This window comes from Engraulis encrasicolus, chromosome 11, assembly GCF_034702125.1.
Source record: "Engraulis encrasicolus isolate BLACKSEA-1 chromosome 11, IST_EnEncr_1.0, whole genome shotgun sequence".
In the NCBI taxonomy this organism is placed as follows: Eukaryota; Metazoa; Chordata; class Actinopteri; order Clupeiformes; family Engraulidae; genus Engraulis; species Engraulis encrasicolus.
This window is the reverse complement of record NC_085867.1, coordinates 39895393-39919207: the sequence shown is the minus strand read 5'-3', so window position 1 is coordinate 39919207 and position 23815 is coordinate 39895393. Positions and strand designations below refer to the sequence as shown.

Sequence of the window (23815 nt, the reverse complement as noted above, 5' to 3'; positions counted from 1 at the left end):
CATTTCTTAGACAAACTATGCAGTATGGCATGCGTTTTCTTAGTAAATCCCAAGACTAAGGCCTTATTAAGCCTACTTAGACCTTCAGATCTGTGGGGAGTTCTATTGACACGAACCTAAATTATCACCAGTACAACTTCAGTAGGCTGTGCACAAGTCAGTTTTGTTTCACTGGGCATAGAAGTGTGAACTGCACGGTCATGAATGTTTCAGAGTGGACCACACGCGTACCTGACGCTGCGTCATTACGCAGAGCACCTTGGTGGTGCGCCTTTGAGCATGCCTTGCTCGGATAACTTCGTCAGCTGGGAGCTTCAGAATTGTTGTGTTGATGCCTGTGCCCAGGGCAGATGCGTGATCCATTCTGAAGGGACACTAATTGGAATACATCAGGTAACAAATGTGTAGCTTCTATATTCTTACGCCTAATTATTTTAGTAGATAACATGAGTTCATACGAGTTTGCTCGTGGTGGTCGATGGCTACTGACAAAGGGCTACAAATAAATGCCGCAGCGAGTTCCCCACTGCACCTGCACGGGACAGGATGCAAGCTCCTCTCAATTGCCCACAATTAAGCTTCGTATACACGGTTTTACTCATAACAAGCCAGTTTGGTACAATTGATTCATGAATTTTAACAATGATCTCATCCTGTTTTGATTAAACGGTGAACATACCCTGTGTGGTTTGTCAAGCATGGTGTTCAGTGTGCTAATCATTCATAAATTAACATTAAGTAGGTACGTGTTAAGGTGTTGGTGAAAGGTGCATTTACTTACTTCACGGGCAGTTTTGACTTAATGACGTGCTTTACATGACTTTGAATAAGCTGTATTTATGGTGCCAGGCAGGCCCCACGCGTGTAATCCACACAGGCTACAGCAACAACACACTGGACCAGGTCGCACGACTTGCACCATGGGGGCTGGGGAGATTAGTTAATTGATCAAAGCACATGAGGCATTCCATGGCTGTTTAGAATGCAGGATTTTGTGGATTTCAGTTAAGACACTTGGAAAATGTTGTTTTCCACTGACTAGGTGAACAACACGAACAAAAAGGTTTTGTTTCAGTGAGCTCCTTGGGAAAATGGCCAGTAGTCTGAATCACCAAGTAAAGGCATGTAAAATACTGTAAGGTAAGTGCACCCTTTAAGACCATCAAAATCTAAATTTCTTTAGGCCTACCTCTCATCTCAAGGACACTAGGCCTGCAGAGCTGAGTTTTTTTTGTGGATAAGATTGTCAATGGGGGGCCAAAAAATTGAGTCTTTATGCCCTAAAGAACTTAAAAGTAAGTTCATAACTGCAGGTAAAGTTACCTTTGTTTGCTTACAGAGTTTGTAATTGTTTTGTTTGTTTCTTTTGTTGTTTTTTATATCCACACAAGAGCTATGCCTGACATGATGTACAGTAGGCAATCAAAAATGTGAAGTGTTGAAGGCTGACTGGATTTCTGTCCAGGTTGTGATAGTAATAGATGTAGGCCTACAGTCAATGCACGTCATCCACCTTGCTCTCCATTTAGTCGATTTTCTTTCTCTGCCTGGACAAAGCCCCTCACAGAAAGTCTCTGTTAGGTTTCTGTTGTCACTCTTTGGGGAAAATGAGGGCTCACCTTGGTTACAGGCTTTCTGTGCCGACCTTTTCAGTGATGTGCTTGGAGTGGCTGAGCGTGTTTCGGGAAGGAATTAAGAAAGGGAGCAAAATAACAGAATGGACAAGAGCTGTCACTCTTCCAGAATCTTACTGCTAAGTCTGATATGAGAGAGATCAGATGTTGGTATTCGGCCTGGAAATTGAACAACCAATTGGGTTGTTATGGCCATGATAAACCATGTGTCTGGTTGTTGTTCTGCGTCATTTTGTTCTTGTATGGGGCGCTTGGATTCATTTTGAGTGTGTATACTGCAGATGGCGAGAGTCCTGCTTCCTGAGTTGTTTTTCCCCCACAAGGTTGCTTTTGTATCCCCTACATTACTTTAGCCTTCTATACACAACACACTCAAAGACGTCTCATTCCTTCAGCTTGGACATTGCATTTAATTTAGTAGACCAGGAGGAGAGGGACAGAAGGGGGAAATTGAAATGGCTTTGGTTTGTGGTCACAGTGTATTTGTGTTTTGCCCAGCAAAGTTGACCCATGTGCTGGAATAAATGAAATTCCACAAATAGTGCCACTTCGCGGCCAGTCAAGAGAGAGCCGACCAAGGCCCTGTATTTTTTTTCCCCAATGTTTTTTTTTTTTTTTTTTTGGTACTTTGTCCAACCAGAGAGGTGGTATGTAGAATGGGTCCAGAGCCGGTTATACTCAGGCAGGCTAGTCAATCGCCTAGGGCCCCACCAAATCTGCCCTCTGTAGGGGGACGTAAAAGGCAGTCCCACCATCATGGTAAATACCAGAAAAAAAAGATAATTCTATAAGTCTATATTTGGCCTATGGCCCCCAAATGGATATAACCACTGCTGAATGGCTCTGTGTATCTTTAAGTATAACGTTTTTATATTTGCTCTCCATTTTAAAGTTGCTCCCTCGCTTGTCATCTTAATAACAAGCTAAAATGATGGGGTTTTCAATGACGTCATCCAGCAACTTATTGCCATCCTGCAAGTTTTTCCACATGCACTCACTGTCCCACTTTCTCCCCTATCCCATCCTTCCAGCCTGCTCTGCTGGGCTCTGCTGCCAGGGCTTTTCAGCTCTGCTGCTGCAATAGCTAGAGCCGAGCAGCACAGAACAGTGGGGTTCAAATATCCTTTGAGTCATCAGCAGCATGTTCCCTTGAGGCTCTGCTCTACGCTACGGCTACAGCGTCAGGACAGCGCGTCCCAAGACATGCACCGCACTGACACTGCTGCTGCTGCTGCTGTTGTGCATCCCCTCCTTCCATAGCATTAGACAAACAATAACAGAGGTGTAAATGGGGAACGAGTGTCAATGTAAGCTTACCCAGAGTTTAGTGATGGCTTTGAAACACAGGGCAGCGTTCATACAGCATAGCCTGGCTCTCAGCCGAGACCACATTCATGGTGTTCATTCATGCCTTTTGGGGGTTGTCCGTGTCAAAAGTATTTTTAACCATGGTTTTGTTTTTGCTAATATGGATTTTAATATCGCTTTAAATGTGTGAGCCTTCTAGGATTGAATGCTTGGGTCAGGTATGAATGGGGCGGGTCTGTATGGGCCAATGCAATTGTTCCAAGTGTAATTTAAATCTGTACTGTACTTTATGTGCCCAGCGATGTTAATCCTGGCTCCAGACAGCAAGTCCCGCCTCAGTGCCCTGTTTTTCCTCCCTCTGACTTTTTACCTGTTTGATTTTGCACGCACAATAGAATCAGGTGGTTAAGAAAATGCTTGAATCATCAAACATGGCACAGGGTTTTTACTTTGCTAAGCTGGAAGCAGACCTATACTGTGTATGTACTGTTAGACAGTGCTGGCGGGGGGGACTTGGCATCAAGCAGGCTTGGCTTGGGTGGCACCTTGGGTGCGTTCCAATGTGCAACCTTGCGTCCTCCACTTGAGCTTGTGGCATCGGCCCGCCTCCTGGCCCCTCCTCTGTGGAGAAAACAAATAAGTTTCCCAGCTGTCAGCCTAGCCAAAGCAATTTTTGGGGGACTATTCTTCATTCACCATTCAGTTTGCAAATAAGAAAATGACTTTACAATTGAGCTTTTGCGAGATATTGAAATATAACGCTGGTGTCAGTGATGTCATCATGACATATTACTTCCTGGTTCGAGGCCACAAGCACAAGTGGAGGATGCAAGGTTGCATATTGGAATGCACACCTTGTCTTGGTTGTCACGTCAGACCTAACAGCCTTTCCTCTCTTTGTTTATTTCTTAGGTTGGGGTGAAGATGACATGAGCTGTGGAGGATTGCCCTCGTCACCCCAAACATGGCCCACAGCACATATTACTACGCCAATGCCTCAGGTGGGTCAGTGTGTTTATATTTTTTTCATCCTCAACATAGACTTCATGAAAATATATGTACATGGAAGTTTGTACAGCTTTTTATGAAGTACCCCATATAGTGGGTAATTTTAGGACCTCACAGTGTCGTAAAACATTTTTTGTTTGTTGAATGTTCAAAGACTGACTGACCCTCTTCCTTAAAGAAAAGATCCTGTCAACCACACTGTGCATTAAACCATCAGAATTCAACATCAGTGTATATTACTGGTAGGATCATATACAGTATCTGTCAGAAGGTAGTCTTTAAAGGGGATGTCTTTTTGACGAGTGGGAAGTATGCAAGGATTGGAGGGCACACTCAGCCAATCGTTGTCTACTTTGAGGCTGGGATAAATGTTGGTGACTTTTTTTCTGCCTTGTTTTTGAAGAGTCTAGTCCTGTGAGTCTGTAGAGCAGAGGAAATAACTTAAGTGAAAATAGCAGGAGAGGGTGGAAAAGTTTGGGATGCGAATGCAACTGAACTATGCTTCTGTGGGTCATACTTTGCTGAGGTACCGAATCGCTGAGGTAAATAACTTTCAAAAAAGTTAACAAACTTCTTTGCTGTGATCAGCATCCTAAATGTTTACTTTTGAGGCTTTGACAGATTGAGCAGACAGAAAATGTATTGCATTTATGGAACGCATTTTTATAAATAAATCTAGGTCTGCCATGCTAGGCATGGTTTATTTGTTGGACTTTGGACTATGATTATGTGGGATATTTTAATGATGATGCAAAACCTCTGAATCGCGTAGAGGGGTTTGTGAAATCTTACACTCTATACAAGCTGAAGGTATTTTAAATTAGAGTCAATAAACAGTATTTCTATCGCTTCCCTTTGTTTTGTTTTGTTCCGAGTTTGTGTTAGGTGTTTTTATTATTCCCACACATATGGATTATGTGCTCAATTTTGCTATATTTGCACAGGATCATTAGACATCTTTCATTAATACTCCATCTGTCCTATGATGCCTCTGCTAATGTCATCTATTTAACAAATTATAAATTTGAAAACTTTACTAATTTATATGTGTGTTTGTGTGTATGTTCCCATATAGGTAACCCCGAGTCCACTGTTGGCAGTAAGCACAGTAGCGTTGCATATTCTCTGGACACCCCATATGGTCACCAGATTGACCTTGACTTTCTGCAGTACGTGGACAGTATTGAAAACGCTGACAATATTCGGCGTCTCAGCCTTCAGAGGTGCCTGCGGGCAGCCAATCACCACGTGCTAGAACCTCAGGGCGGGCTGTCCAATCACGCGCCGGAACCTCAGGGCAGACTAGCAGGCCCCACCCAGTGGACCTCCTCAGAGTCTCTCTCCTCCGTCAGCAGCAGCGATGAAGTCCGCCGAGCCTCATTCTCCTCCTCGTCCTCGTCTTCGTCCTCTATGAGCCACAGGAGGCCCCCGCTGCCCCCTTCCCACTCCTCCCCCTCCCTCGCCCCGGGGGGCAGGGATGTCAACGAGGCCTCTCAGACGCCGCCTGTGGTCGCCCCAGTCGCCTCTCAGAGGACTCTGGAGGGTAAGCCGCCTCCGGCCAACCGCTCCCCTGCCCTCCCGAGATCCAACCCCCATGTGGAGCGCACCTTGCTGGAGACGCGAAGGCGCCTGGAGCAGGAGAAGGCGGCCCTGCTGGCCTCATCATCCACATCCATCGCCACCGCCGCCGCCACCGCTCCAGAGCCCCATCCTAGGCGTAGGCTCGCCAGCTTCGGAGGCGTCGGATCCAGTGGTTCCTTGTCACCCTACACCAGCTGGAAGGCTCTCAACCAGAGCCTGCAAACTGGCAGTGCCAAGCTCAGCATCGCTGAGCAACCTGGGCCTATGGCCTCCATGGGGGTGACAGGTGTTGGTGGTGGGGGGTCGCTGAGGCACAGTCCACTGAGCTCGGGCATGGCCACCCCGGTCACGGGCACGAGCTCCGTCCACCTGCAGATGGTGCGCGATCAGATGATGGTGGCCCTGCAGAGGCTGAAGGACCTGGAGGAGCAGGTGAAGGCCATACCTGTGTTGCAGGTGAAGATCTCCGTCCTGCAGGAGGAGAAGAGGCAGCTGGTCTCCCAGGTCAGGCGGCTGAAGGGCGAGGAGGACACCGACGACGGCGCGGCGTCCTCCTCGTCATCAGCGTTTCGGAAGAGGGCTCACAGCACGGGTTCGGCCGAGCAGCTGGAGACGCAGCGCACTCGCCTCAGGAAGGAGCCGGAGGGGGAGACCACCACCACCACCACCCCCACCAGCAGCAGCAGCAGCAGCAGAGACGACGCGGACGTCCTGAAGACCATTGCCACCACGGGCCTGCTGGAGTTCAGGCAACTGGCGGCCGAGATGCAGGCCCTGGAGAAGAAAATCAAAGACGCGCGGCTAGAGAGTCGACAAGGGTCGAGCGCCAACAACAAGTCGTCGTCTCACACCAGGAGCCACCGGTCGGTTGCGGTTGGAGACGACCTGCCCTTGAAGGACATAACGAGCCAGTTCGACCGTCAGAGCTCTGCAAGATCCACCATAGACGCGGCCACGGAGGCGGAACTGGAGACTAGGTCCACGGTAACGGGGGTCTCCGAGTCCATGCTCGGAGCATCATCAGCAGCATCATCACCAGAGGAGCTAGTATCCCAGCAACGCACCATCCACATGCTCAAGGACCAAGTGAGGCGCTTGGAAGCAGAGCTGAAGGACGCTGCTTTACAGAAGGAGATTGGTCTGCTGAGGAGCGAGCTGCGCAACGCAGGTCGCTCCACGGACAAGAGCTCCACGGCCCGGCCCACGACACACAGCGCGTCTTCCCAGGCCGGGGCTCAGACGCGCACCGTGGGGGTCGGGGTCCAGCCGAGCTCCAGGGATGCCTCCACAGAAGACGCGGGGCGAAGGGAAGGTTGGCAGGGGGTTGACGTGGGGGTGTCTTGCACTCCACAGGTGCGTAGCGTGGCCGCAGGTCACAACGCCCCTATGGATCGCTGGGTCGTACAGGAGAAGGTGGAGATGTGCGAGAAAGGTGTAGGGGACTATGTTTCCACGCTCTGCAGTCAGGGTGTGGGTACGGAAGTTAGTGTGTGTGAGGCAGGGGTGCTTACGGATGAGACAATGGTGACCCTAAGCCGGTTGGTACAGAAAGCAGAGCAGCGGACAATCGGATGTGGGGACTGCACGGTGGATGTGACCGTGACCCCACTGAAGGCCCTCGTGTCTCGCGGCACTCTCACCGAGCCGGTGCGAGGAGTGGACCTGGGGATCATGGTGACTCCGGCCACAATGTCCCAGCGTACCAGCACCCCCACGGTGGACACCACGTCGCGCTCCACCAGCACCACGATGGCTTACTTCACAGAGTCCAGCACCAACACGTCTCTGAACGCCACCAAGGAGAAGCACACCAACACCGTGACCAACCTCACCCGGTCCATTGCCATAGGGGAGGGTAGAGTCAGAGATATGGAAGCCACAGTGAAGACGCGCTCGGTTAGCGTCGGAACGGCAGCAACAGCAGCGTCGTCGGGTGTCGACGCGATCCACCTTCTTCACAGTTCCGCCGCTGCCAAGGTCACCACACGAGACACGGGGGTGGGGCTCGCCAACGTCCACGAGAACTTCCTGGTGGGACTGAGAACCAGGAACATCGCGTGCGGCCCGTCCCGCCTTCCGGACCCCGTCACGACCAGGAGCATCGGGGTCAGCGTGGGCGATGGTAGGCTCCGGGATGCGTCTGGACGTTGGCAGACGCTGGTGTTCGCCCAGACCACCCAGACCTCCCCCGTAAAGCCACCCTCACCCGTCACGCTGGTGCTGGAGCCGGGCCTGGATCATTACATCGAGCGCATGCAGAAGCTGCTGAAGGATCAGCAGAGCCTGCTGACGGAGAGCCACAGCGACCTGGGAGAGGTGGTGGGGCAGCAGCAGCAGCAGCATCCGCAGTGGCAGTTCACCTCCATTAACACCCAACTGGCCAGCACCGTCTCCTGCCTGGACTCTGTGGTGCGACAGGTGGGCGCAGACGAACCACAGTCACCGCGCAAAGGTAAATAAAGATGATCACCAAGAACATGGTGAAATGATAAACATGGCTAAGCTGATTCACAAAGAGTAGTAAACATGCTAGCAGACAGCCTGAAGACACCATTTTTTTTTTAAAGAAATTAGAACTCCAGACTCTTGGTTGTGTTGTATTGTAACAAAGTAAGGCCACTCCAAGGCAGTGCGTTCTGATGCTTATTCTGAAGAAAATCCCTTTGCTGTTGTTAATTGAAGTATATGTGGCAGTTATTCGGATGAAGTTTCTGTCCTTTTGAAGTATTTTTGTTATTTATCAGGTTCAGGTACCAGTCCATCTTGTGAAACTGCAGAGAAGTCTCCAGGCAAAAAGAAGAGTGCTCTGGGAGAAAAGAAATCCTCTGACCTTCTTGGTTGGTGCTCGTCTCTTGTGCATACAGTATATTTCTCTCTCATTCTCACCCTCACTTTTACTGACACACACACACACACATTCTCACCTTCACAATCTCACCCTCTCTCTCTCACTCACACACACATACTTGAAGACTGATTGAAATCTATACATGTCCCCTGTGTTTAGTTAAAGCAAGGGGCGCCTGAGAAAGTGGAAGGCAAAATGATTGAGATTTAAGATTAGACTATGGGTGAAAAAGACAAACAAAAACACTCAGTGTATAGTGTTCATTTGCAAGGCGACTCCTTTGGGTTCAGCTCTGCTAAGGGGTAGAAATAGCATCTTCTGGTTTCAATGCTGGCTGTCTCAGACCTACACTTAGAATATTTGGGATGGCGTTTGGTTTTGGATGGCTACATTTTCCTCTGTCGCTGTGGTTTTCTGGTTGCTCGCTGCACTGAAATTGAAGCCGTTCTAGCTGACTTTAGATCAGCAGGCAAAGTATGCAAACGCCCATAGAGTACTACACACTGAGAATCTGCGCACCATCTGAGGGGTGCTCAAACAGGTGTGTTGTCTCAGGGTGACTATTTGATTTGGGATCCACAGTTAAAGGCGTTATTACCTCCACCAAGGAGGTTGTGTTTATTGTTGCGTTGGTTTGTCTGTTTGTCTGTCAGCAGGATAAGCTTTGCTCGGATTTGGATGAAATTTTGGGTAGTTGTTGGAAATGACAAAAGGAACAAGTGATTAAATATTGGTGATGATACAGATCATTATCCGGATGCAGGAATTTAAAAAAAGATTCCTCATCCTTATGGGATAGGGCGAATTTTGACATTCCAGTTTCTAACTCCACAAAAACGAGGCAAAAAGACGAGGGGTGTGTGTGTGTGGGGGGATTAGGGTATAACTTTGTCAAATGTTCTATGAAACGGCTTCCTAAGCGGAGGTCTACACTCTCTGAGTGCATTTCTAGCTTGATTTTATTTGTTAATCCTTCACATAATGAGGAAAAATGCTTGTGTGATACAATGTGCTGTTTCTGCCACATAAATATCAGGTATGTAGGGGTATACGAGAGGTCATAGACTAAAAGGTGCAACCTAAAAGCCAATTATCAATACCAAGGAACTGTTGATGTATGTTACTAGGCTGGAAGCGGGTTAAATTCAAAAATAGTGCAGCCATATGTACATGACAAGCCTCAAATTGATCGTACCTTTTTTAAGACTTATTTGATTTCCACCAGACAACATTAAAGGACCAGTTCAGTCAATTTCAAGTTTTTTTTTCTTTTTCTTCAGCCTTTTCCGAGATCTTGGTCATTGTAATGGGGGCATCGCTTTGTTTACATTAAAAAAAAAAAAAAAACATTTTTATTTATTCCCAAAAACACCCAAAAGGTTATACAACATCAGCAGACAACTAGCAAACAGTGGTACCTTTTGGGAAAATATTTGGAGTAGGCCTATGTTAATTAAAAAAAAAAAATGTAAACAAACGCTGCCCCCATTAGAATAGCTCATATCTCGGAAAGGGCTTAGCCGAAAAATGTGGCATCACCGGGTACTGACAAATCAAGGGTAGCGTGAACAATACCACAGCATATTGAAATTGACTGAACTGGTCCTTTAAGGTGCCTTATCAGGACGGCTCTGCTCCCTATTGACCTACTTTTTATCCTTTTCTTTATTTTTGGTATTTTGTGTTTGTATGCTTAGCTGTGAGTTATGTTTATGTATGCAGTTGTGCGCACTACTGTATGTGTGATCTGTCCTGCAATGTCTGTATTATGTGTATTATATGTAGGCTACTAGACACCTTCATTTGCTTTGGGATCAATTAAGTAATGGTTCCTTCATGTGTGCTGGAAATTACACACATGAACGCCCCATGTGGTATTTTCCACAGGACAACTCATAGAAAATGTTAATATACAAGTTTCCGTGATTGGATAATATACCAGAGCACATGAAAGGTGCATAACTCTACTCTACTGTGCCCTCAGGACCGCCTGCTGAGGTCTCTGTCCTGAAGCCCATCATCAAGAGGAAAGATGGCCGCCACAGTGGTGATGAAGGCAGAAGGAAGACAAAGTCCAAGTCTGCAGGGTGAGTTGGCTGGTGGTCAATAGGGCCTTGGTTTATTTAGCCTGTATTTTTGTGTGAAACAGATTTTATACACTTAAATGCAATATGATAAATATATGCACAGTATGCATTTAGTCATCAGGATTTTGGTTTAGTCTTTGTTTTCTTGATTGGTCTGTTTGTGATTCTCTGTTGAAGTTGGTTACTGGTATGAAGATGAAACAAATTAAATTAAAATTGGATAGATGACCGTCATTCATATTAGGTTTTTTTTTATCAAGAATCATGTCTTGATTTAGTTTGGTAATGGAATTCCAATATTTTAAATAGCATCAGTGTCTAGACTTGAAATGTTGTCCGAATGCCAGGCTTTTTTTCTCATGCAGCTGAGTGTGCGTGCGTGTGTGTGTGTGTTGGATTCCAATGTGGTTTGTTTAATTGCCGTGTGTGTGTGTGTGTCTGTCTGTCTGTCTGTCTGTCTGTGGAGCAGGGTGGGGAGTATGGCTCTTAGTGAAGACTCCTACTCTGAGGGCTCAGACTCCGATGGGGCGGCAGTGGAGGCCCCTGCCATGGCTGAGAAGAGGAGTAGTGGAGGCAGACCAGCAGCTGAGGACAGGAGAAGCCAAGGGAAACCAGACAGGTGGGACCTGTGCAGGGCAGTAGGTCAAACGGTTAATACACAAGGGGCGAGCACGATGTTCCCTATCTCTGTTTCCTACAGTCTGCTATAGCTATATTTATTGATGCGTAGTTCGTTTAGTACCAGAATTTGTCATCAATCAAGTGACAAATATATTTTGCCACCAAAGTTTGTCACTTTTCTAAGGGTAGACGGAAAGCAGTAGCGTGGGAACAGGGGTATGCACATTTTGGGGATCCTCATAAATTAGCAAGGTTATTATCAAGCTACGGCTAGCAAACATACTGAAGAGGGTTCAAGTTGTCTTCTTGTCGATACGGATGCTTTAAAATGTGTTTACAGTTTCTATGTGCCGGGCCGGCCAGCTGCATTTGACCTCCACAGGACGGGACCTGATTAAGTATGACACAGCGACGAGGGGAAAGGGATTAGCACTGGCCTCAGCAACTGTAATCCTTCGCTCATAGAAATTCACTGCAGCTAAAAGTCAATTCATTATTCATGGGTCTGAGGGGGGAATGCCAAATACATGAATAAAGCAGGTTAGCGCTCTGTTGACTTGAGTGCTCATCGCAGCGTGATGTGAAAAGACCCCCATCCCGCGTGCTCGGATAAGATTTCACAACAAGTTCTGTTTACTCATGTCAAGAAAGATATTCGATCGCATCTGTTCGTATTTGCCTGTTTATTATGAACTCATTACAGAAGTAGCCTACTGTAGTATTAAAAAGTGTCGAGAAAGATTGTAAAACCTGCTGTATGCTTTCTGTCAGCACAATTAAGAGAGGTGATTCCCCGGTGGCCCTCCTCTCAGATTAGTGGTTCTCATTAGAATTGCCTGGTTCAGGAAGGATTACAAGAAATAGCTGGTTTGTGTAAAAATGAACTGTGTTTAGCATAAATTCAGTTTTCTATTTTCTGTGTACAGGATCTCACCCTCTGTTTTATTTATTGATTTGTCACGGCTTGTTGCAAAACGCCTGACATATTGCTTTTCTGTCTTTGCACAGGTATGAACTTAGTGAGAAGACTTTGTCGGCATGCCACACACTGAAGGCTCATTTGTGTGATGGTCAAACCTTATCCAGCAGAGAGTTGGTGAGTTCCATTGATTGATGCATGTGTACACATGCTGTATATTTAGACCAGATTATGTGTCTGCACACATTTGATGGTACATATGTCTGCACATTATATTAACCATGTAGGTGGGGTGGTGTTTAATACTCTATGTAGTGTGGGCAGCCTGGCTTCAACTATTAATCCATTAGCAATTCATGTTTTATCCGGTTTCAAAGGCAACAATGGTGTTCCTCATATTTTCCAGCCATTCAATGAGTCATCTAATTCTAGTAAAGACCACTTTTTAGACAGGTAAATTAGTTGATTATTGGTGAGTTGATTGTATTACCTGTATGATTTGGAGAAGAAGAACCAGGAAGTGCTCGGCATGTTATTTGCCACCTCTTGGCAGGTCCAGTGGCAGCCCTCATTCCTTTAAATTTGATCAATGAATGTACATTATAATACATAGTGTAGAGCTCATTGAAAAACTAACTGTTTAATTGTATTTCTTTCCACATGTTATGAGGCCTGTATCAATATGTATGTGTATAAGTAAACAAGAACCTCACAAACCTACAAGTGTACAAATGAAATGAAAATAGTAGTGCTGGAGAAAATGTTTTGGCCCAGCTTTTTCTCCTCAGTTTGTTTTCTCACCAACTCATGTTGATGAATCGCTGCACGCTAACAAATTACCATGCCCATACGTCAGCAGAACGGATGGAAAAAAAAACCTTTGAATGTTTGTTTGTTTATAATTCATTTTGATATTCTTGAAACCATTATGGCTTTGGCAGACGTCCACATGCCAGATCATCATCTGACTCAGAGGAAATTGCTGAGCTTTTTTTTTTCTCTTCCTTTTTTTTTGAGAACTCCTTTTCATACTCCTCCTCCTCTGGAATGTGAATGCGCCTGTAATTTTCTTTCTGCAAGGGACTTTGACATTCCAAGAGCAGTGAGGGTTTCTAAATGTCTTGGTGGAGAGCAAAGCATGCCCTCTCTGCCTCCCTTCCCCCGTGGACTTACAGAATGTCAAATATGTCTACGATGAAGGAGATGTACTTATCTGGCATCCGATGGAATGTTGTCATTTTGTTCCTCGAAGTGCTTACAATATTAAAGCTCCATCTGATAAGTAGTAGTTGAATATAGTTTAGAACTATAATAAAAAATGTTTACAGGAAAAAAAAAATATGAACGTAACTCCCTCGGGGTAGTAACTGAGGAAGAATTGAGGAATAATGTCAGTGCAAATTTAAATCACTAACTCACTACAAGGAAGTACAATGAAATGCAAGCTAAAAAAAAGTACTATAATGTACATAGTCAAATACAGTATCTTCATATATCTGTAATCAGATTACTGTAGGTGACATGAAGGTTCCTTCTGATCTAGGCCTCCATCTAGGTCAGTTTTCACTGGTCACATCCATGCGTCCATTTTGGAGGCTTAGAAAGGGGAAGAGAGAAAGAAGCAAGCAAGTGCTTTTTGTGGCATCCGGCTTTGTACATCCCAAAAACCTCCAAAACAACCCAGCATTTCAGAAAGGGCCCGAGTGAAAAAAAAATACTGTGTGCATTGTGTGCTATGTTCACCCACATTTGGCTTCACCTTGTAATTATGAGACGGTGTCTATTATAAGTTCAAATTGCTTTGTGTCAGACTATCTATTTTTTTCAATATAGAAATTATACCTTGTGAGTGTCCGTTGGAGGATCTATGCTGTCTCTGTGGTTCTTCCTTCTGCACATACTCAATGCCATTCAGACTGTCTATGCGGTTTCATGGACACAGATTAATGTGTAGCCTTTTCTTTTTGTGGATGTTCTGTTGGTACTATTGGGCATGTGTGTGTATATATACTGACGATGTGAACCCATGGGTGCTAGTGTGAAATTATGTGGTGTGTGTCTACCCTCTGTGCGCACCACATATGATGGGTGTTTACTTACAGTTGCTAGGTTTAACACCAGGCTAAGCTCAAAATGTCTATATTCATACTGCGTGCCACAGAGAAGACCTGCCGTCCTGAAGCGTGTACAGTTGTTAAAATGGAGATCCTAATAAGTACACCTGTTACGTTATTTTGAGAGGGAGTAGGCTGTTCCAGAAGCGTAGGATATGTTTGTGGTTACAGGAAATCAAACGTACCGACTGTACTGAGGACACCATCAGGAATGCCCCTGTCTGTACCGCCCACTTCACATCTGAATTTATCGTGACCATCCATTTTTTATTTCAGACAAAAACACCTGGCTAGCTTCTTTACAAATGTGCGGTACATGGTCGACTCTGCACCAACAATGCGCGTGCAGCCTGATTACGTCACATTTGTGTGGGTCTATATGACGAGGGGAATATTTCTTTAATATTAGCTGCCAGATATTAAATAGTTTATAAAAATCAATATAAAGCATATCTTTGTTTTTTTTTATATGTTACATTGCTTGACATGTTAGACGTTACCTTTTCAGTTAAATGCAACGGGAAGAAAAATTGGAAATGTCAAAATGTGAACTCCCCATTACCCTGTGCTTTGATTTATCAATCAATTCACCATTACCCCATGTGTGTGCTTAGAAATGTGCATTTATTTTTAAACCCTGTGTGTCAATCGTGTGCGTGCGTGTGTGTTCGTGCGTGTGTGTGTGTGTGTGTATGTGTGTGTGTGTGTGTGTGTGTGTGTGTGTGCGTGTGTGCGTGTGTGCACGCGCACACGCGCACACGCGTGCGCGCGTGTGTGTGTGTGTGTGTGTCTCCTCTGTCCAGCGGTCGTGCCTGAACGCGCTACACCAGGAGTGGTTTCGTGTGTCGAGCCAGAAGGCGGCGCGGGCGGAGGCGGTGTGGGACTTCCTGTGTGCGGCGCGGCGCGTTTCTCCCATGGTGCAGCAGCACCTGGCCAACATGGCCGACGGCAATGGCAACACTGCACTGCACTACAGCGTCTCGCACTCCAACTTCACCGTGGTGAAGCGCCTCCTGGAGGCTGGTAGGCTTACTATTCCCTTGCCATTCGCTTGTGGTTTGTTATTAAAGTTTGGCATTTATTGATTGTTTGGGCACGCCGTTACACATGGTGTGTGTACAGACGCACAGTCTTAGATTTGTCCGCTCAGTCTTTGGTTTGTCCCATCAAAGTGAAAAGTCTGGCACTCGAACTTCAGCATGGTGCAGTGCTCCCTAGGGGCTGGTATGGGGCTTGCTCCCTAGTCGCATCCATGCATGAGGGTGTATGTGTGTTTGCATGTGTGTATATTGGGACTTTCACCCTTTATTATGACCGGACCATCAGAGAGTTGAATAGGACATGATGGGTATAGAGAGAGAGATTGGGTAAGATTGGGAAATGACGCCAGGCCAGACTCGATCCTGGGTCCCCATAGGAAGCTGACCATACTTTATATGGTATGGGTACCTTAACATTGTGTGCCACAGCACCCCCCTGCTTGTGTGTTTTTTATTAAAGCTGTGAATTCATTGACAAGCCATCTAATAGTTTGGCCCATACACATAGGTATATAGACACACAGTCTTTGGGTTAGTCCCTCAAAGTTACAAGGCAATGAGTACACCTTTTAATGTTGCCTTGGTTGGCCTCACAGAGTCACAAGACAATAATAGATGATGTTAAAACTCTGTTCAAACATACACGTTAACTTTTGAACATCCTCTGTGTCTGGTGACTAAATTTCTTATAAGCTCCCACTGTTGTATATAGTACACCATAATGGACGTTTGAATGCATTTATGATAAATTTGTCTGTATCAATGTTGTCTCTCCTGCTAGACGTGTGCAACGTGGACCAGCAGAACAAGGCGGGCTACACGCCCATCATGCTGGCGGCGCTGGCTGCCGTGGAGACCAAAGAGGACATGGGCATCGTGGAGCAGCTCTTCAGCAAGGGGGACGTCAACGCCAAGGCTAGCCAGGTGAGCTCACATGCCCCATGGAGGCAGAAGAGCAATGGCAGTTGTTATTATGTAATGTAATCAAGCTAATATTATTATCGTAAATACCGTCATATAAATATCGTGAATACAATTGCAATTTATGGGCATCGTGCTCTTAAGCAAGGGGGATGTCAACGCCAAGGCCAGCCAGGTGAGGTCACATGCCCCACTGAGGCAGAAGAGCAGTGGCGGCTGTTATTCAGTGGTGTAGTCTACGTAGAACGCGGGTATACGGAGTATACCCACTTCTAAATTTCAGGGATTTCAGTATACCCACTTAAAATTGATTGATCCATTGTTTTGAATAGCACAAATATATACAGTATACCCACTTCAAAAATGAACAAATATACAGTATACCCACCATAAAAAAGTAGACTACACCACTGCTGTTATTATATAATGTAATTAAGCTAAAATTATTATCGTAAATACTGTCATATTAATACCATAAATACAATTGCAATTTATGGGTATTGTGCTTTGACACAGCAGTATTTTGAGCAAAACTGTGCCCTTACCCTGCTAGTTGAACCTTCACACTCTGATCTTACTGGTGCAATGTGCAATTGATGAATACTGGCCACAAGGCTGGTCCAATTTAGCCATGAAACCTCTCACACTTAAATGACAGGTGTTTCAGGATCATTATCCAACCCCTGTATGTTTTGTATTAGTAATTTTGTCTTCCAAGTCTCAACACTCATGCCTGCTGAGTGACTGAGTGAGTGAGGCTGATGGCAAAAAAGAACATTTGATCCACCTTTTTTTTATTCTTTTGATGTCTTTGATTTTTATCACTTTTTAATGTATTTTGTCTTCCTATTTTTCTATTTCATTATATTTATTGACTCAGAGGGCCTGCACAAGAGTTCCTATGTGCTTGGACTACTAGTTTATGCACAAATGGCAAAATAAAGTACTTTGAACTTTGAACTTTGCTTCTTGTCATCCAAGCTTGTATGAGATGATAAACCGATGTCAAAATGGATCCCTCCCATACTGCCCTCCACCACGTTCATCATTTCCACCTTGTCTCATCTCAGGCGGGTCAGACGGCTCTGATGCTGGCGGTGAGCCACGGCCGCATGGACATGGTCCGAGCCCTGCTCAACTCGGGGTCAGAGGTCAACGGGCAGGACGACGAGGGTTCCACGGCGCTCATGTGCGCTAGCGAGCACGGTCACGCGGACATCGTCAAGCTGCTGCTGGCCCAGCCGGGCTGCGACGCCACACTGAGTGACAATGTAGGTGACCAAAACAAACAGTGCCTTGATTGATTGATTAATTGATTGACTGATTGATTAGAGTGCTATTTTACAACATGGAACAGTAACCTGAGCCAGTATGTCATCATCAAGTGGATTGATAATGTTTCCCTGTAGCTAATATGTCCATTCATTCTGATGTGTGATGTACTAAAGATTAACTCAAGTTGATTACAGCATAGTCAGAGAATGAAACATTTTGTTCTACTGTTTGAAGATTTAGAGAGATGCAGAGACTGCACTGCAGGTCTTGTGTGTTTGTACTTGTTTCTTATCCTTGACCACCATGCACCACTTTATTCACAACTGCCATGTGCATGTGTTTAAAATTAAATATTAAATATAATTTTAAATATTAAATAAAACATTTTATTTAGTGAGTTTTTTTGTTCATAGTAAAGGTGTTTGTGTGCGTTTGGGCGTGTGTGTGTGTGTGCGCGTGTGTTGTGCATTAATGCAGGATGAGAGCACCGCCCTGTCCATTGCTCTGGAGGCTGGACATAAGGATATAGCCATGCTGCTTTACGCCCATGTCAACTTCTCCAAGCTTCAAACGCCGGTAGGTTATATATCACACACATGTATCATCAGCCACAGTTGCCAACATACTGTTACATTAATTGATTGATGTCTACCATTGTTGAGAAAACTCAGAAGGATACAATCAACCCAATGATGAGCGAGTCCATGATTAAGACGGGCATGGTCATGATATGGATTTTTTTTTTTTTTGCTTGAACATTCGTTTATAAGTTAATGTTATTTTTCAGTGCTTCTGGGCTGAGAACATCCTTGTTGATGTACAGGATTGCTTATGAAAAAAAAAAATCTATGAAACTACAGTACCAGCAAGGGGTGCAATTTGAAAACTTAAATGAGACTGTATTCCCATGCACTTTTCCATGCAGTTTCAGCTATTCACTGATTATATTATTATTAATAATAATATTAATATTAATATTATTATTATTATATTATTATGATTATATTCTTATACAGCTGATTGTAATTTGTGATATGAGAGTGGAGCAAACTACATTTTTAACATATCTGCTCTACACATTGTTGTTTTTTACAGGGCACGCCACGTCTTGGGAACAAACCTGCTCCTCAGATCCCGTAGGGTGACTGAATGCTGACGGCCTGGTTTGAACACCCCTGATCTCTACACATATTTGCTGCTACGTGTATTCTATGGCATGACCAATGAACTGCAAGTATTTTAAACCCTGGTTTAAGGGCAGTAATCTTGGGACTTTTGGCTGTGGAAATCCCCAATTTTGCTAAAATCGAAGTTGATTTTCTTGACATCGTAAACATACAGTATTGTATGTCATTATCATAAAATCACAGTATTTATAACATTTTTAACACTTGTATTGTGTATGTATGTCATGAATGGCTGAGGAAGGGATATTATTTCCTGACACCAAATGACATCCTTTCATAACTGTACAGCAGCCACCTGGTAGAGGCCATATTTTCTTGACAAATTCACCACACTGCCTACAGCCGTCATGTGTCTGATGCCGCCCAATCCGGAGGGAAGTTTGTTTATACAGTATCTGTCTTCTCCTCAGAGGAGGTTCAAAAGCAACAGTTTTTAAGTGTGTTTGTTTGCGCTTGCTAAATACATATACATGATATGTCCTTTTCTTACTATTTTGTATCATCAATGCGCAGGTATCCAGCCGTATGCAATAATTAATACATTCAGGAATAATTCAAATGTATATTTCACATTGTCAAACGTTACATCCTGAAACCATCTACTATAACATTACTTTGAACTATTTTCCATAAAAAGTTATTCTTCTGAAGTAATTATAAAGTAATAAAGATTTCAATGTACCTCACCAATTGCTGTGATGTCTTGATGTAAGCCTACTAGGTGCAGTGCCACCAAGTGGCTAACTCGCTAACAGCTACTCTATTTGGACCATCAATAAAGTGCAGCATATTATTGTGATTGAGTACATTGTACAGTACAGTGACAGCTGCATAAGTTATGCTTGAAAAGATTCAAATTGCCATTAATACTATGACATTGAAATATGTCATATTTATTCGATGTAATGGTGTCATCATCACACTGTAATGTCCTAAACATTGAATCTAGGGCAGCCCTAATAGTTATCTGATGTAATCTTCAACAGTAGTTTCAGATATTCAAAGTGGAAGGAATCATCACCATAATCATCTTGAACTTTTAAAAAGAAGACATCAGAAAGAGTTGTTGTTATTATTGATGATAGAACATACAACAACAACTCTTTCTGATGTCTTCTTTTTAAAAGTTCAAGATGATTATGGTGATGATTCCTTCCACTTTGAATATCTGAAACTACTGTTGAAGATTACATCAGATAACTATTACTAACTACTAACTATTATAACCATTTTGAACTGCAAAACCCTATTAAATTCTACATGACAAGCATTCCGATGTCTAAAAACCCCACCATAATCATTAATGATCACCATTCCCACAATCACCATAACATTGCCTTCTTTAGAAAGAGGACATCAGAAAAAGTTTTTTTTTACTTCCTGTCAATGATACTTACTTTTTTATAATGCAGTACATTTATATGATACATTGCAAAAAAAAACTATTAAATCTTGTCAATCGTACTTACTTTTTTATAATACAGTACATTTATATCATGCACTGGGAAAAAACTATTAAATCTTCAATGACACAAACTTAGCATCCAGGGCATGTTGATGTCTAAGGTCATCCCTCTGGGGTTCCATCAGTAGTGTCATTCTCGTGGTTCCAGTGAGTGACTTCATGGCTCGTAATGATGTTCCTCTCTGTGGCACTAAACTCTTGTTTTGGCCACCCACTCATGTTCCGTGTAGCGTTTCATGGACTTTCCAGGCCTCTTTCTTTATTGGCAGTTAATCGGAACGGTCGGAACTTTTCAGAAAACCAGACTGTGTGAAATATTGATGCTGATGGGTGAACGAAGATGAAGCCAAAAGTTGTTGATGATGAAACACCATTGTAGAAACATAAGAAATAGAAAAAAAATACTTTGCACTGCTGCCGTAAAGATTCTAGGGAACCATTTATGACCTGAACTAGGCAGAATGTTGACGCTGAAGGATTGAAGGCATTTATACTGAGGGACTTAAGTTTTGTTGTCAAAAATAAATCTTTAAGTTCATCTTGTTCTTTTAATTTTCTGCTGTTTGCAGAGTTGAGTGCAGTAAGTAACTCTGCAGCATTGGCAAAACAGATGGGGGAAGCCTGCAGTTCAGCTTTCTCTCCACTAGATGACGCTGACCCTGCATCCACATTGCATTTGGATTGGATTACTTTATGTTCACTATACCATTCCTGAAGTTGCATGACATGTTTTCGCTCAAACTCTTGGTTGTAAAAGAGCACTTTATTATGGAAACAATTTAAAAAAGAAATTCATTATTAAAAGAAAAAAGACATTTGTTAGTTTGTTATTGAACGCAATGGATAGAACAAATATCCAAATAACGACAAAATATGGGTTAGGGAAACCTCAAAACTGTAGGGCTTATTCCTCTTGTGACCAAATCCTATAATTATGTGTGTAGTTAGACAACATGTTTTTACATTCACACAGATATACTAATTCACTGCATATTGCAAAACGGTTTTTAGTCAAGAAACATACACACACACACACACACACACACACACACACCAAAAATTGATTTAAATGCATTGGACAGAAAAAAACATTCATATTCTTACATTGAAGCTTTTCATCAGATTATCTTTGGTTTTGGCACTTGAAGGAGTGGACCTTCACTTAAAGGGCACTTGATATTGCATTACCGCACAAGCAAAGTGGACATGGGTATGGACGAAAAGGTTGGAAGGAGCTTTTCATGAGCTTTTTAAGGCCAGTGAACCGCCCTTTGAAAGTTCAATAAGTTAAACTCCTGCAATCTAGCCAACCTAGCCAATCTAGTGCCATAATTGTTCTGTGTAGATTATATACTGATTAGGTAACGTACCGTGTAGTTCTGGAGAAGGCGGTAATGTACATTTGAAAGCCAACAGCAATAACTCATTCGTCAAACCAAAAAGACAGGTTTTTGAACAAGCAACACAGTTGGAACCAAATGAAACCTGTTAAAATGTCACACAATGGACCTTTTAGGTGTGAGTTCAGAAATATTAAATCATTGAGCTCACATCTTTGAACCAGGCTAGCCAATACAATAGTGCTGATGAGAGAGCCAGCAAGTATTGTGTATGTAATGTAATTAGGCTAACGGGAAGCAAGGAAGTATAGGGTAAACCAGGAAAAATTGATTCTTCCCCCTTCTGAACAAGTACAGTAGACACGGGACGCCCTTGACCAAACATAGGGGGCTTCTGGCCATGCGACCGCTTTTCGTGCGCTTTCATACGCAGGATATTCCGAAACGCTCATTAAAACAAATCACCATGTAAGGCTTCCAAGGGGCTTTTTATGAGCAGTGGTGCTCGAGTATTCATTTCTCTCTCGCTCTTCGCTCTTGCGTTCCTCCTCTCTCTCTCGTTCTCTGTCTCTCTCTGTCTCTCTCTCTGTCTCTCTCTCTCTCTCTCTCTCTCTGTCCCTCTCTCCTCTGTCCCTCTCTCCTCTGTTCTGCTTGTTGACAGTGTCAGTACTTCTTATGAAAATGACTTTTAGCTCATCTTCAACCCCCTGCACCAACACAAAGCATGCGCGCACACACGCGCACACGCACACACACACACACACACACACACACACACACACACACACACACACACACACGCACACACACACACACACACACACACACACACACACACACACACACACACACACACACACACACAGACACACAGACACACAGACAGCACAGACAGCACAGCCACAGCAAAATAAGGAACAATGACCCTGATGGATAGGGTCACTTGTGGCACCCCACATGCAGCTAGACAGACAGCGATGTCAAATGACAGTAACGGGAGGAGTGACAAACGGCTTCATGTTAACAGACAAGGACAGGAGGAAGTTGCTTACTACTGTACATTATGTACATATTATAACTGTGTTTTTGGGAGACATTCCCCAATTACATGGAAATACATGCATGCATGCAAAAAAGACACCCAGAATAATATACAGTGCCCTCCATAATTATTGGCACCCCTGGTTGAGATGTGTTTTTTAGCTTCCAATTATTTTATTTTTTTTCTAAATAATATGGGACCTTAATGGAAAAAAAGAGAAAAATCCAACCTTCAATACAAGTGCATTTATTCAGTGGGGAAAAAATCCCACATAAAGAAATAATTATTTGACATCAAATAATGTGTGTCACAATTATTAGCACCCCTGGTGTTAATATTTTGTACAACCCCCTTTTGCCAACAAAACAGCACCTAATCTTCTCCTATAATGTTTCACAAGATGGGAAAAGACAGAAAGAGGGATCTTCAGCCATTCCTCTTTGCAGAATCTCTCTAAATCATCCAGAGACCTGGGTCCTCTCCTCTGTACTCTCCTCTTCAGCTCACCCCACAGGTTCTCAATGGGGTTGAGGTCAGGGGACTGAGATGGCCATGGGAGGAGCTTGATTTTGTGTCTGGTGAACCATTTCTGTGTAGATTTGGCCATATGTTTAGGGTCATTGTCTTGCTGAAAGACCCAGTGACGACCCAGCTTCAGCTTTCGGGCAGAGGGCAACAGATTTTGATTTAAAATGTCCTGGTATTTCAAAGCATTCATGATGCCATGCACCCTAACAAGGTTCCCAGGGCCTTTGGAAGCGAAACAGCCCCACAGCATCACTGACCCACCCCCATACTTCACAGTGGGTATGAGGTGCTTTTCAGCATGCGCATCTTTCGTGGTACGCCAGACCCACTTAGAGTGTTTGTTGCCAAAAAGCTCAATCTTGGTCTCATCTGACCAAAGCACACGGTCCCAGTTGAAGCCCCAATACCGCTTGGCGAACTCCAGACGCTTGCGTTTATGATTGTGATTGAGGAAAGGTTTTCTCCATGCATGCCTCCCAAACAGCTTGTTGGCGTGTGGACAGCGTCTGATGGTTGATTTGGAGACTTTGTGACCCCAGGATGCTACCATTTGTTGTAATTCTGTAACAGTGAGCTTTGGAGATCTTTTGATTTCTCTTACCATCCTCATCACTGTGCGTGGTGGCAAAATAAACTTGGGTCCTCGTCCAGGCTTGTTTACCACTGTTCCAGTTGTTTTGAACTTCTTAATTATTCCTCTCACAGTGGATATGGGCAGCTGCAGTTGAGTGGCAATCTTCTTGTAGCCTCTGCCTGACCTGTGAAGGTCGACGCACATCTGCCTCACTTGTATGCTGTGTTCCTTTGTCTTTCCCATGTTTAAGAGTGGATAAGAGAAATGGCCTCGGTGTCACGTCATGTTTATACCCCAGGGAAACAGGAAGTGATGAATTACTA

At 44.1% G+C, this 23815-nt stretch overlaps 1 protein-coding gene across 2 annotated transcripts; it reads left to right on the top strand.

Moving 5' to 3' along the window:
- The first annotated feature begins 59 nt into the window (after positions 1–59).
- On the top strand, positions 60–19229 carry kank1b (KN motif and ankyrin repeat domains 1b). Of its 2 annotated transcripts, none has more exons than XM_063210610.1 (12): positions 60–393; positions 3855–3943; positions 5026–7983; positions 8276–8368; positions 10364–10466; positions 10936–11085; positions 12096–12183; positions 14924–15143; positions 15942–16084; positions 17152–17352; positions 17834–17932; positions 18452–19229. In XM_063210610.1, the coding sequence occupies exons 2-12, from the start codon at positions 3907–3909 to the stop codon at positions 18494–18496; spliced, it is 4137 nt and encodes a 1378-aa protein (XP_063066680.1). In that variant the 5' UTR covers positions 60–393; positions 3855–3906; the 3' UTR covers positions 18497–19229. The 2 variants fall into 2 exon arrangements, with proteins under 2 accessions (XP_063066680.1, XP_063066681.1); XM_063210611.1 differs by lacking the exon at positions 60–393 and adding an exon at positions 721–1140.
- Positions 19230–23815: the final 4586 nt, after the last annotated feature.

What these genes read in the sequence shown, in the direction of transcription:
- kank1b (XM_063210610.1), top strand. Translation starts at nt 3,907, where the DNA reads ATGGCCCACAGCACATATTACTACGCCAATGCCTCAG. An exon ending in TCAACGCCAAGGCTAGCCAG is followed by an intron (nt 16,085 to 17,151) that starts GTGAGCTCACAT and finishes GTCTCATCTCAG; the next exon opens with GCGGGTCAGACGGCTCTGAT. An exon ending in ACGCCACACTGAGTGACAAT is followed by an intron (nt 17,353 to 17,833) that starts GTAGGTGACCAA and finishes GCATTAATGCAG; the next exon opens with GATGAGAGCACCGCCCTGTC.